At 47.1% G+C, this 14661-nt stretch overlaps 1 protein-coding gene across 3 annotated transcripts in view; it reads right to left on the bottom strand.

Moving 5' to 3' along the window:
* NDUFV3 (NADH:ubiquinone oxidoreductase subunit V3) overlaps positions 1-14500 on the bottom strand; it is a 20724-nt gene extending 6224 nt beyond the window's left edge. The window contains exons 1-3 of one of the 3 annotated variants that reach the window (XM_032276772.1): positions 14366-14493; positions 11002-11122; positions 1737-2828 (exon numbers count right to left, since the gene is read on the bottom strand). In XM_032276772.1, the coding sequence (XP_032132663.1) occupies positions 1737-2828; positions 11002-11122; positions 14366-14413 (1261 nt within the window). In that variant the 5' untranslated portion in view covers positions 14414-14493. The other 2 variants (XM_032276774.1, XM_032276773.1) reach the window with 2 other exon arrangements.
* Positions 14501-14661: the final 161 nt, after the last annotated feature.

A 14661-nucleotide genomic window follows, 5' to 3' on the forward strand; every position in this document is an offset into this window, starting at 1 on the left:
TTTCTGGAAATCAGGTCATCAGGTCTGTCTTCCATTCATGCACCACAAAAAAATAAATACATTTATTTTCTCACTATTTCAAATTACATCGAAAGCTCAGTTCTTCCTTTTTAAGTTATGTTAAGCAAAAATAATGTCGTATTTAAAGATCTGACATGGTTCCAACCTCCACAAGCTGTGTCTTCTGTGTGGTGTAGGCACACCTTCAAAGCAGAGCATACATAGCTACTACTATAGAGAGGGTAACTGACTAAGATGTGGGTTCTAAAACTCTGATCTAAAATGCATCCACCTGGAAGGCAAGTACCGGGGCAGGGACTACCTAGTGAGATGGCGGCCCCACACAGACACAGCTCTGCATGGTGGGCTGCGCGCATGGGCACAGAAAATATTTTAAAAACAACACATCCGTAAAATATTAGAAGCAAGTTTTTGTTCAAAAAGGTTTGCAATCTGAAAACTTCCAACTCTCTGTTTTTATCCCGCAAGTTGTATGATTCCTCTCCATTTTAGAGCAGAAGGAGTAAAAACAGCAGCATCAGGAAATGCAGCTCCTGAGGCCTGGAGAAGCCTGGCAAGCACCGGCACTCTGCGTACTGATGGAAGAGGGAGCAGATGGAGAGGGAGAAAACACATAAATCCCGTCGCATAACGAACCAAGAACAAGAAGGCATCAGGTAAGGCACATAGGGCGAGGGGCGGCGGTACAGAGGATGGAGAGCAGACACAGGATGGAGCCGTGCTTGTTAGGAATCCTGGGTTTTACAGAAGTCTTAAGAAGAGCCATGGATTCTAAAACAGAAGCCTACCTTTTCGTGTTTGACATGACCCACCTAAAGCACACTGCATTTTATCAAGTTTAGTGTTCAAGAAAATGACAACATAGCCAGGCGTTGTGGCTCACGCCTGTAATCCCAACACACTGGGAGTCCAAGGTGGGTGGATCACCTGAGGTCAGGAGTTCGAGACCAGCCTGACCAACATGGTGAAACCCTGTATCTACTAAACATACAAAAATCAGCCAGGTGTGGTGGTGGGTGCCTGCAGTCCCAGCTACTCAGGAGGCTGAGGCAGAAGAATCGCTTGTACCTGGGAGGTACAGATTGCAGTGAGCTGAGATCATGCCATTGTACTCTAGCCTGGGTGACAGAGCGAGACTCCATCTCCAAAAAAAAAGAAAACATAATAGGAATAAATACTGTTGCCCTTTAAAAGCCCTTCATAGGCCAGGTGCAGTGACTCATGCCTGTAATCCCAGCATTTTGGGAGGCCAAGGCAGTCAGGAGTTCAAGACCAGTCTGGCCACCATGGTAAAACCCTGTCTCTACTAAAAATACAAAAAAAATTAGCTGGGTGTGGTGGTGTGTGTCTGTAATCTCAGCTACTCAGGAGGCTGAGGCAGGGGAATTGCTTGAACCAGGGAGGTGGAGGTTGTGGTGAGCCAGGATTGCACCACTGCAGTCCAGCCTGGGCGACAATGTGAGACTTCATCTCAAAAAAAAAAAAAAAAAAAAAAAAAAGAAGAATGTTAACTATTTTAGGGATTTTGAATATAAAGATGTGGATTGTCCACACTTAAGACATACTTCTGTGCCTGGCTGAGAGCGTTACAGACCATATTTCTAGTGCAGAATTGGATTAACTGTAACACTGCTCTGCAAGCACATATAAACTAGTTCCTTTGCCTCACTACCCTAGGGAGCAGGGAGCGCGCGGGAGTGTCAGTCAAGGTATACCCTGTGTGCAGTCTTGATCGTCCCCTGGCGTGGCCGTGTCTTCCGTGGCCTTGCCCTTGGCCTCGTGCTTCGGCGCTGCTGGCTTTTCATGGAAACCATGGTTCTTCTCAACAGGAACTGTCTCCACATCGCGCGGTGGAATCTGATCTTCCATGACTGCCTCTCTAGCCTCCAGGTGCCCTTCTCTTCCCTGCACCCCCGAGGCTTCCTTTCCGGGCAGGGGAGGGACCATCTTGTGCTGGGGCTCTGGCACCGGTGTTTCCAGATGCCCCTCTGAGGCCCCAGGAGAAACGGCTCGCAGGTGCCCCCCTGCTCTGGCCTCTTCTGCCAGCACAGTAGGTGCTGGGCTGCCCTTCAGTGGCACAGACGACCCTGATTTTGTGTGGGCAGGTAAGGGTCCTTTAACTTCAAATGACTTTTGGCTTTCCTTATCTATTTCATTTAATCTAAATGTTTTCTGCAATCGTTTTTCCTTTAAACTTTGCTTGAAAAACTCATCTACTTGAGATCTGGGCACTGTGGTTTTTGCTCTCACATCTTCCCTGCCTTCTGATGGCTTAGCGGGTAGCCCTTTCTTCCTTGGCTGGAGGGGCTTCTCTGGATAAGTGACGTCGGCATGTGGCTTTTGCAGCGAGGTTTTCTCTTTTGCTGATACTGTAACTTGGGGGGCTCTGTTTTCAAAGGAATGAGAGGCCTCTGGTTTTCGAAGCCCCCCTCTGCCTTTGCTCACCACTTGAGAAGCGACCTCTGAAACATCAGCCTCGTCGTCAGACTCGGAATCAGAGGAGCTGGATGAGGATGAAGACGAAGATGACGCCACTTTCCGACCCACCCGACGAGCTTCTGAACCAGAGCCCTGTTTTCTGAATGGAGACGGAACTTTCTGTGGAAACTCTACCAAAGTCTTTCTGGACAAAAATTTCGGAACCCTTTCATCTGTGACCAGCATGCTGCCATCGGGGCTGGGGCTAGCTACCATCCCGCCCTTATTCACAGCTGGCGGGTGAGAACCGGGTGAAGACACATTTTTAGACAATTCAGCTGCTGTCTGGGTGGCTAGAAGCTTGCCCCTCTGCTTTGGTTCCACTACATCTGGGAAACGGCATAAAGAGGAATATTATTTAACATAATAACGTGAGACTCAGTCAAAATCACAGACATTTCATGACATATTACTTGTTACTGATGGTATCCTCAGTGTGGTCATCCTAAGGCCCCATGGAAACCCACTCTCATGTGAAAGTCCAGTCTCATAATCAAGGCAAAAAACAAGCAGAGATACTTTTCTTTGCAGCTGAAAATTTTTTTAAATGAGGATTTTCACTAATAAGAGTAACAAATTTGTCTCTTTTTTTTTTTTTTTGACAGAGTCTGGCTCTTCTGACCAGGCTGTAGTACAATGGCCTGATCTCGGCTCACTACAACCTCCACCTCCAGGTTCAAGCAATTCTCCTGCCTCAGCCTCCCAAGTAGCTGGGATTACAGGCACCTGCCACCACACCGGGCTAATTTTTGTATTTTTTTTTTAGTAGAGAGGGGGTTTCGCCATGTTGGCCTGGCTGGTCTCAACCTCCGGACCTCATGATCCACCTATCTTGGCCTCCCAAAGTGCTGGGATTATAGGTGTGGGCCACCACGCCAGGCCTGTCTCCATTTCTTCGCAGTGGCAGGTTCTCTGACAATAATTATTTTCTAAACAAGTTCATCAAATTTAAGACAGTTAAATTATAATCAAGGTATTTTCAGATTATTGAAATTTTACAAATGTATAATTTTTTCAGTTTCTAAAAAACGGGTGCTTCTCAAATATTTTTTAAAAAATCAGAACTTAAACTTTCTGGACAAAACAGCAAGGCAAAAGTATAGGCATGAGAATATTGCTGGAACCTGGGAGGCAGAGGGCAGTGAAGCAAGATCACCCCACATCACTCTAGCCTGGGTGACAGAGACTCTGTCTTAAGGATAAAAAATAGTTTATATCTTCCAGACTATAACAATTTCTCCTGCAGATGACGATGCAATCCCAATACAGGCTACAACAGCAACTTCCACTTACATGGGGCCTCTTGATGGAATCCAGTTTACCAATGAACGAGTCCTTCATGACAGAGCAAGAAACGGAAAAGGTAACCTGTCCCCTCGGCATTGCCTTTCAGCAGGAAGCAGCCAGAGGGACCCCACACCCCTCTTTACTGTGGGCATTCATTTTTACCTTTCTTGAGACCCTAGTAGGCAGCAGGCAGACATGAGCATGGGGGAATATAAAGGGTCAAAGATATGACCAAAATATTTGGGAGAAGCAGGAATGAGAAGGGTAAAAATCACCTGGTGACCACTGAACAGGCCTGGAAGACAAAAACTCCGACCTGAGGAACTGAGGAGGGAGTACAGACCACCTGGTGACCAGCAGACAGGCCCTCGGGAGGCTAAACTCCTTACCTGGGAATTTAGAAGTCATTACACCCCTAGTATCTAAAGCCAGCATCTGGTTCCAGGCCTCTTTCAACTTTTATAAGTCACAGAATTTCTATGCATCTCTGGAATGCCTTGCCGACACTCATTTTGCAACCCTTGCTGACACTAAGGCACCAAAATGCCTGCAATGTAATCATTTATCATGACCCACAGGGCTAATATGGCCCAGGTTAGCCTCAAACTCCCACCTTAAGGTCCATAAATGCTCCCAAGGAACAGCCACCACAGCGGGCTCGGCCCTCTCTTGCCGGCACCCTGCTGCACCCTCCTGCAGCATTCTTTCTGCTAAACTTTCCTTTTTTTTTTTTTTTGAGATGGAGTTTCGCTCTTGTTGCCTAAGCTGGAGTGCAGTGATGCAATCTTGGCTCACCATAAGCTTCACCTCCCAGATTCAAGTGATTCTCCTGCCTCAGCCTCCAGAGTAGCTGGGATTACAGGCATGTGCCACAATGCTCGGCTAATTTTGTATTTTTAGTAGAGATGGGGTTTCTGACCATGTTGGTCAGGCTGGTCTCAAACTCCCAACCTCAGGTGATCCATCCTACTTGGTCTCCCAAAGTGCTGGGATTACAGGCGTGAGCCACCATGCCCAGCCATCTTTCCTTTTTCAAACCTATACTGTTGTTGGTAAATTCTTACCAACCTCCTAAGTCAACCACTTGCCAGTGCTGGGGCTCTGACGCCTCGCCCAGCAAATATTATACGTGAACAGCATCTAAATCCAGAGTCTTGAAGACTAGGAGTTTACTTTATACTAAAAATATCACAATCCAGCTGGACGCAGTGGCTCATGCCTGTAATCCTAGCATTTTGGGAGGCCACGGCAGGTGGACTGCTTGAGGCCAGGAGTTAAGACTAGCTTGGGCAACATGGCGAAATCCTGTATATGCAGAAAATACAAACATCAGCTGGGTGTGGAAAGCGGAGGTGTGAGGATCGCTTGAGCTTGGGAGGTAAAGGCTACAGCGAGCTGTCATTGTGCCACAGCACTCCAACCCTGGTGACAGAGTGAGAACTTGTCTCAAATTTAAAAAAAAAAAAAAAAAAATCACAATCTTACTTCTCTCCTTCCCTAAAGTAGAAAAATTGTCCTCCTACCTGTCCTAACTGAACAGAATCCAAATGGGTATTTGTTTCCTGAGCTCAGGCACCTATGTTTAACAGACTAATAGAAAATGATCAAAGAAAACAGAGGAATTACAATCAGAAATGGCCGAGAGAGAAGCCGATGGGCATCGTGAGAGGCAATGGCTGAAGAGCCAGAGGAGTGGGGGACCCACTCCAGCCCCATCAGGACCACCCCCACCAGGTGTGCGCCTGGGGCCTGCATTTGGTCTGCCCAGAGCGGCGCTGGTGCTGGCCATTCTCAGAGCTCACACAGAGGTCCAGGGGTATGCTAAACATAAAGACGGGGTGAAGGGGGGGTCCCCCTAAACTGCACGGCTTGAACAGTCCTAATGGCAATGTCTAAGACACACTGGCCTTTAAACCCTCACAGCCCACACACCTGCATCATTCATTCATCTATATTTTGAGCATGAATTTTCCAAGTATGAAAAAATAACTGAAAATAAGGTTTATCTTAGGCTGTATTGAATAGAAAAATAATGACTACTGAATCTTCCAAAATTTGTGTGGAGATTTAAAAAGTTTTAATGAATATAAAAACTACATAGTAGGTTGATTTATTACCTACTGAAAATGGACACAAAATTTCAGATGGGATTAACAATGCTATGACTCACAAATTTTGTTTGAAGAGAAAATATTTGTCTATCATACAAAATAATGATTTAAAGTTTCTTCTGTTCACGTAAGTTCCTGGGAGAATCTGATGGAAAGGCTAACAGACAGCAGGAAATCCCCTCAGATCCTGAAGGGTGACTGTATAATAAAACACAGGCTGTGTCGGCCCATCTCACAGCACAAGATGGGGACTTCCAGAGACTGTTTCTCTTCTCTCAGAGACCATCACAGCCCATGTGAAATAAAGACGTACAAATATCGTACCAGTAAATAGTGCAGGCAGGACGTCTCCTTATTTCCCTACGTCCTCTCAAAACAGAACTCACATTTCCTACTCTCTTTTCTGCTTCCTTAAAAAGTGAGGGCATGGCCTTCAAGCTTTTAGTGATCCTCCTATAAGTAACAATGATAAGGGTGTGAGCCGTGGATTAGCAACTTAAAATACTTCCATATCTTGCCAAAAGGTCACAAAACAAACTTTGGAAACAAGGCCCATTCAGAAACAAAGGTGCATTTAAACATTACATTGGAGAATAAAGTTACTCAAATTTTACATGATAATGGAAACTTCTACAGGTGTTTCACTGTAAAAAGTTTTGTTTTTAAATAAACACATGAGAATCGAGAGTTTTCAGAAGGATGACAGCACAGTGATTAAAATATGAACTGCACCGCCAGAGTGCCTGGGTTCAAATCCAGGCTTCTCCACTGACACCTGTGTGGACTCAGGCAGCTCAGTCCCTCCACACCATGACTTCCTTGTCTGTGACATGGGGATGACAGGAGCATCTCCTCCCTGAGTTGCTGAGGACTGGGGAAGATGAGATATGGGGAAGTCCTTGGAGAAGTGGCTGGCACTGCTTGTTATAACTGGATATCTAACATTTCTTTTTTTTTTAGATGGCGTCTAGCTTAGTCACCCATGCTAGAGTGCAGTGGTGCGATCTCAGCTCACTGAAACCTCAGCCTCCTGGGCTCAAGTGATTCCTGCCTCAGCCTCCTGAGTAGCTGGTACTATGGGTGTACATCACCACACCTGGCTAATTTGTGTGTGTTGTAGAGATGTGGTTTCACCATGTTGGTCAGGCTGGTCTCCAACTCCTGACCTCAGGTGATCCACCCAGCTCACCCTCCCAAAGTGCTGGGACTACAGGCATGAGCTGCCGCACCTGGCTGGATACATGAAATTTCTATTTCCAGATATTCCTCACTTTTAAAACTGAAACAAGGGCTTCAAATGGTTAATTCACTTTGGCTTCTTAACATACTCTTCAAGAAGCTACACAGAAATCAGTCAACAATTTATTACTGACTTCTGCAAAGTTAGGGCTGGGTACTGGATTCAAGGAAAGCACAGAGCTGGAGAGCCTGGCGGCTCCCTAAAGTGCACCTCCAAGACACCCCAGCCTCTGACACCTGCGCCGGCAGTCTTCCTCTGGGAAGGCGTGTGCTGGGGAAGCTGGACGGCTCTGACGAAGTGAGGCACGGCACACTCCATCGCCCCGGGGTCTTGTCTGGTGGCAGACACTCTGACTAGAGATGTAATTCCAAGGGTGAGAGCTTGCGTACCCTCACCTGGACGCAGGAAACTTCTGTGAGAGCTTCCAAAGCCACTTCCAGCTGAGAAAGGCATGTCTTACACTTATCAACTACCAGCGCTTCAGGGGAAACATGGGCCTGCATGTGTCCATTTAGAAGCATTATTTATTTGTCTTTGTACAAGGACTTTTTGGTTTGGTGGTTTTTTTTTTTTTTTTTTTTTGAGACGGCTGCGGTGCCCAGGCTGGAGTGCAGTGGTGTGACCTCGGCTCACTGCAACCTCTGCCTCCTGGGTTCAAGTGAGCCTCCTGAGTAGCTGGGATTACAGGCACCTGCCACCACGCCCAGCTAATTTTTGTATTTTTAGTAGAGACAGGGTTTCATCATATTGGCCAGGCTGTTCTCAAACTCCTGACCTCAAGTGGTCCACCTGCCCCGGCCTCCATAAATGCTGGGATTACAGGCGTGAGCCACCACGACCGGACTCAGTTTTTATTTTTGTTGAGACAGGGTCTCACTCTGTCACCCAGGCTGGAGTGCAGTGGTGTAATCATGACTTACTCCAGCTTCAACCTACTGAGCTCAAATGATCCTCTCACCTCAGCCTCCTAACTAGGACCACAGGTGCACACGACCACTCCCGGCTATTTTTAAAAATTTTTCCTAGAGATGGGGTCTTACTATGCTGCTCAGGGTGGTCTCAAACTCCTAAGCTCAACTGATCTTCCTGCCTCAGCTTCCCAAAGTTCTGGGATTATGGGAATGATCCACCATGTGCAGCCTGTACAGGAATTCTTTTAAAAATCAGGCTGGACGTGGTGGCTCATGCCTGTAATCCCAGCACTTTGGGAGGCCAAGGCCAGTGGATCATGAGGTCAGGAGTTTGAGACCAGCCTGACCAACATGTTGAAACCCGTCTCTACTAAAAATACAAAAAATTAGCCAGGTGTGGTGGCATGCTGTGTAATCCCAGCTACTCAGAAGGTTGGGGCAGGAGAATCACTTTAACTCAGGAGGCGAAGGTTGCAGTGAATTGAGGTTGCAGTGAATTGAGGTTGCAGTGAGATGAAATCATGCCACTGCATTCCAGCCTGGGGATGGAGTAAGACTGTCTCAAAAAAAAAAAAAAAAATTATGAGATGTTACAACTATTATGTGTATTGACAAGCTTAGTTCTGAAAACTGTCCTCCCACCTGAAAGGACTCTGCAGTGTGCACAGTAGCTACGCGTAGCCCACTGCAGCCAGTCTCACCACCACCCAGTGAGGCTGGTAGCGCATCCTGCTTACGCACAAAGGAACTGAGGCTCCGAGGCCTGCAGGGCCCATCAAGGCCAGAGGCAGAAGCTCCACGAGAGCCCAAGGCCCACTTCCTGGTCAGCGTTCCCCTCCCCAAGCCACACCCCAGATGGTCACAGGATGAGGCACTCCATTTCCACTCACACACAGGTGCATGTATCTAAAAAGGGAGCTCTTTGGCTCTGCCATATTTTAAAATCCATTTAATCCAAATTCAGAAGTCTATGATGTAGGATTGCAGACACAGACTGAAATTCACCGAAGGAGCAGATAATGTTAGTAATGAAATTGAACTAATTGTTCATCAGTAAATATTTAGAGAATGTCAGAAACGTGCCAGGTAGACTGCGCACAGTGGCTCATGCCTGTAATCCCAATACTATTGAAGTTTGAGGTGGGAGGATCACTTGAGCCCAGGAATTCAAGACCAGTCTAGGCAAGATAGTGAGACTTTATCTCTATGGAAAATTAAAATAATAGCTGGGACGGGATGGTGGGCACCTGTAGTCCTAGATACTCCAGAGGCTGAGGTGGGAGGATCACTTGAGCCTGCAAGGTCGTGGCTGTAGTGAGCTATGATTGTGCCACTGTACTCCAGCCTGGGTGACAGGGCAAGATTCTGTCTCAAAAAATGAACAACAACAGAACATGCCAGGGATATACCAGGTGTGGCAGCATGTGCCTGTAGTCTTAGCTACTCAGGAGGCTGAGGTGGGAGGATTACTTGAGCCCAGGAGTTCGAGTTTGTAGTGAGCTATGATTGTGCCACTGCACTCTACCCTGGGAGAGAGGGCCAGAGCCCCTCTCTTAAAACAACATAAAAGGAAGAAGAAAAGAGAAAAGAACAAGGATTGAAAAAGGAGGCAGGAATCATAGGACAAAACTAAATAACGTTCCCATGGAATCCAAGCCTCAAGTTGATGCACTGTGAGAGGCAGTCAGGGGCTGGCACTCTCTATAAAACATAAATTTTAAAAACCTACCAGTGTTCTGTGCACTGACCAAGGAAGAAGAAAGCCAAAGAATCTAAATACTTCCAAACGTTCAAACTGAGGAAATAAGATTTTGATGAGAGTAAGACTGAACTCAATTATCATTCTACAACCTCATATAAGAATTAAAGATTTATAGAGACAGTTTGTGCCACGTTTTTTTTTTGTTTGTTTGTCTGTCTTCTGAGACATAGTCTCACTCTGTCACCCAGGCTAGAATGTAGTGGTGTGATCTCAGCTCACTGCAACCTCCTCCTCATGGGTACAAGTGATTCTCCTGCCTCAGCCACCTGCGTAATGGGACTACAGACACGTGCCACCATGCCTGGCTAATTTTTGTATTTTAAGTAGAGATGGGCTTTTTCCATGTGGGCCAAGCTGGTCTCAAACTCCTGACCTCAGATGATCCACCTGCCTCGGCCTCCCAAAGTAGTGGGATTGCAGGCATGAGCCTGTGCCTGGCCCATACACATGTTCTTTCAAGAGTCAATTAGGGTTGTAACAATTAAGGCTAACCGCAATGGACCTGGACCATAATCAATTACCAATAAGGAGCAGCAAATAGAAAATAAAATTATTCTCAGGAGAGAAGCATTTAAAATATAAAATATACTGTTGCATTTCTTATTTTCCCTCAATGAGAATATGCTGCACTGGTATTCAGGGAGGGGAAGAAAAGGTAAAGAATTTGGTGATAAAAGTCAAAATGACCGTGTGAAGAGCTGGAAACATCATGTATCAGCAATGTGAGTCAGAGTGGAAAAAACACCGGCCTGCTATTAGCTCAGTCTCCACAGTCATAAAACGATGCTGCAATCCTGGACTGGGACTACGCAGAGCCTGGAAAACCACAAATGGGTCTCAGAGAGACTGAAAAGTCAGCATCAGAGGAAGGAAAGTAAGGTGGCTTTTGGGCAACTTCACTGTGTCAGGGCCATCTAAGTGTCACAGAGCCCTTACCCAAAGCATCACTCACTCCAGGTTGGGGTTTGGCATTTAGAAAATACAAGAAGAGCCATTTCAGGGCTAAATGTTGAGTCAGACTATGACATCACTGGTGTGCTTGGTCTAAAATCTGTGTCTCATATAATCTGGACACTGCTGAAAAAGAAGCAGCATAAGTTATGTAGCCAGTAAAACTCACTGTCATGCTTGGAAGACTGATCTATTTACTTTTTGCATCTCTTTCCCTTGTGACTACCATCAAAATCTTACTTTTTGGTGTACTTTGCTTCTTGGAATTCTGTGGCTGACCCTTTTCATGCTTCCCTGATTCCGCAGACAAAGAAACTGTAGAAGCAAGTCCTCGAAACACATGGGCTTCCTGGAGGAAAGTCTGACAAAAGAATTAATAAATATGGATGTTTAGAGTAATGCTATTATATAATAGTTGGTACTACATATGAATACTTTTTTATATTATTTTGTTTTGAGTTGGGGTCTCCCTCAGTCACCCAGGCTGGAGTACAATGGCACAATCATGGCTCACTGCAGCCTCAACTCCTGGGTGCGAGTGATCCTCTGACATAGCTGGGACTACAGGCACGCACCACCATGCCTGGCTAATATTTTTTATTTTTTGTAGGGACAGGATGTGGCTATATTGTCCAGGTTGGTCTCAAACTCCTGGCCTCAAGTGATCCTGAAACCCTAGCCTCCCAAAGTGCTGGCATTGGCCAGGCATGGTGGCTCATGCCTATAATCCCAGCACTTCGGGAGGCTGAGGTGGTCAGATTACTTGAGGTCAAGAGTTCTCAGACTGGCCTGGCCAGTTCCATCTCTACTAAAAATACAAAAAAATTAGCTGGGCATGGTGGTGCATGCCTGTAGTCCCAGCTACTCCAGAGGCTGAGGCAGGAGAACCGTTTAAACCCAGGAGGTGGAGGTTGCACTAAGATTGCACCACTGCACTCCAGCCTGGACAACCGAGCAAGACTCTGTCTCAGGGAAAAAAAAAAAAACAACCAAAGTGCTAGGATTGTATGCATGTAGATACTGTGCATATGAATACGACATATTACTACTACATATAAATGTACGACATGCACGTAGTATACTTCTAATGGTACTACAGTTTTCATAATGTATATTGTGGACATTTTGTAAAATACAAAAATGCTGCAAGAAGAAAATGCCTGAGTTCAAGGACAATCACTATTAATATTTGAGTTACTTTGGGAGGCCGAGGCGGGTGGATCATGAGGTCAAGAGATCGAGACCATCCTGGTCAACATGGTGAAATCCCGTCTCTACTAAAAATACAAAAAACATTAGCTGGACATGGTGGCGCGTGCCTGTAATCCCAGCTACTCAGGAGGTTGAGGCAGGAGAATTGCCTGAACCCAGGAGGCGGAGGTTGCGGCGAGCCGAGATTGTGCCATTGCACTCCAGCCTGGGTAGCAAGAGTGAAACTCCGTCTCAAAAAAAAAAAAAAAAATTTGGGTTAATGAAACTCCAACCAGATGTTTTGCTGTGCATATTCTTTTGTAGTCTCTAATTACTGATAAACCTACAAAATACTACTACATTTCTTTTTTTTTTTTTTGGAGACGGGTCTCACTCTGTCACCCAGGCTGGAGTGCAGTGGCGTGATTTTGGCTCACTGCAACCTCTGCCTCCTGGGTTCAAGTGATTCTCATGCCTCAGCCTCCCAAGTAGGTGGGATTACAGGCAGGCGCCACCACATCTGGCTCATTATTTTGTATCTTTTTACATTTTTTTTTGAGACAGAGTCTCATTCTGTCGCCTGGGCTGGAGTGCAGTGGGGCAATCTCCACTCACTGCAACCTCCGCCTTCCAGGTTCAAGCGATTCTCCTTCCTCAGCCTCCCAAGTAGGTGGGATTACAAGCATTCGCTACCATGCCCGGCCAATTTTCTGTATTCAGTAGAGATGGGGCTTCACCATGTTGATCAGGCTGGTGTTGAACTCTGGGCCTCAGGTGATCCACCTGCCTCAGCCTCCCAAAGTGCTAGGATTACAGGTGCGAGCCACTGCAGCCAGCTCTAATTGTATTTTTAGTAGAGATGGGGTTTCACTATGTTGGCCAGGCTGATCTCAAACTCCTGACCTCAGGTGATCCACCTGCTTTGGCTTCCCAAAGTGCTGGGATTATACGCGTGAGCCACCCACAGGGCCCTATGTTTCTTTTTGTAAAATGTTTTCCTGTACTTAGAAAATAGAATAGAAGAAATACTATCTGGCCATTAAAATGATGTAGGTATATAATAACTGCTTCAAACGTGTCTACAATATAAGTGTTTACATTTTATATCTTGCCAAATCACTCGGCATATATTCACTAAGGCCTACTAAGTGTGAGACAGTACAATGTTCTAGATGCTGGATACAGAACAGAGGTGCCTGTATGTGCACATAAAAACATTAAAACATTTATGTGGGTGATTGTAAGCATGAGTACATGTGCTTATGTGAATAAAAGCTGATAAAAATCGTTAAGAACTAGATGCTTGAAGGAGTAACTGTGGACTGCCAATGTATTTCCCTCCCTATATGTACTTTTAAATTATTCTGCAGGCTGAGGCATGAGTTGCTTGATCCCGGGAGATGGAGGTTGCAGTGAGCTGAGATCGTGCCATTGCATTCCAGCCTGGGCTACAGAGTGGGGCTCCATCTCAAAAAAAAAAAAGGGAACAGCTATTGCTTTTGTAGTCACAGCCATTTTTAAGTTTATAAGATAATGAAGTGGCCTTAGCCTTATTTATTTATTCTGTCCCCCAGGCTGGAGTGCAGTGGCGTAATCTCTTCTCACTGCGACCTCCGAGTCCCGGGCTCACGGGATCCTCTCACCTCAGCCTCCCAAATAGCTGAGATTACAGGAATGTATCACCACGCCTGGATAATTTTTTGTATTTTTTGTAAAGATGGGGTTTTGCCATGTTGGCCAGGCTGGTCTTGAACTCCTGAGCTCAAGTGATTCGCCTGGCTCGGCCTTCCAAAGTAATGGGATTACAGGCAAAATCCCCAAGTGCCCGCATCCGGCGTGGCCTTAGCTTTTCATTTGCAGAAAAAGAAGCCCTTCCCCTTTTCACGGGTCAGGTCATGTCAGCTGGCTTCTCAACAGCTGTCAGTAAGCTACTGTGTTGACCAGGTCCCTGACAGTTCTCTCATATCCTCCCTTGGCTAAATGGGGAAGTCAATGTCCTTAAAGAAGCCAAGCGGGAGGCCGCACAGCGGCTGACCCCAGCTGCGCGGCAGCATCACCTGGAAACGTCCACCCCTGTCTGCCGCCTAGGCATGCAGCCCTCAGGAGCTCCCGAGGTGACTCGGGTCCAGCGGGGGACATCACTGCGCGGGGTGGTAGGGCGGTCTGCACTGGGCACGCCGGCCTCGGACAGCTGCGGAGGCGGAAGGGAATGGGGGAGCCCCGGGACGCTCGCCGGCTACACAAGGCCTGGGCCCATGACCCTCAGTCCTGGGCCTAGGGAGCGGAGTCATTGGCCCAACCAGGAGGACTGGAGGTCGCGCAGAGGCCTGGGCTGACCAGCACCGCGCCCCCTCACCCCATTCCCTACGCGGGCTCAGGGCCGCGTACCCAGCCCACGCAGGCTCATCTTTACCTTCAGCGCCCCGGCTCGTCCTTGCTGCAGCAAAAGTGGGGCCGCCATAGCGGTGACAGCAGGCGCCGTAGTCCGGGACGCAACAGCTGCGCGCGCACCCCCGCCTGAACACCCGCCCCTTGGGCCGAGTGCGCCAATCACAGCCCAGATGGGGGCGGAGCAATGGTCGTGGGCCTGCGCACGCATCCCCAGTGGGGCTACGCGCCGCGCTCGAGGCCACGCCCCATATCAGAGCCACCAATCAGAGGCAGCAGCGTGAATGCGCACCCAACCTCTTCGCACTTCTTTCCCCTTGT

The sequence above is a fragment of the Sapajus apella genome, unplaced genomic scaffold, assembly GCF_009761245.1.
Source record: "Sapajus apella isolate SASKATOON/1434 unplaced genomic scaffold, GSC_monkey_1.0 scaffold8, whole genome shotgun sequence".
Taxonomy (NCBI): domain Eukaryota; kingdom Metazoa; phylum Chordata; class Mammalia; order Primates; family Cebidae; genus Sapajus; species Sapajus apella.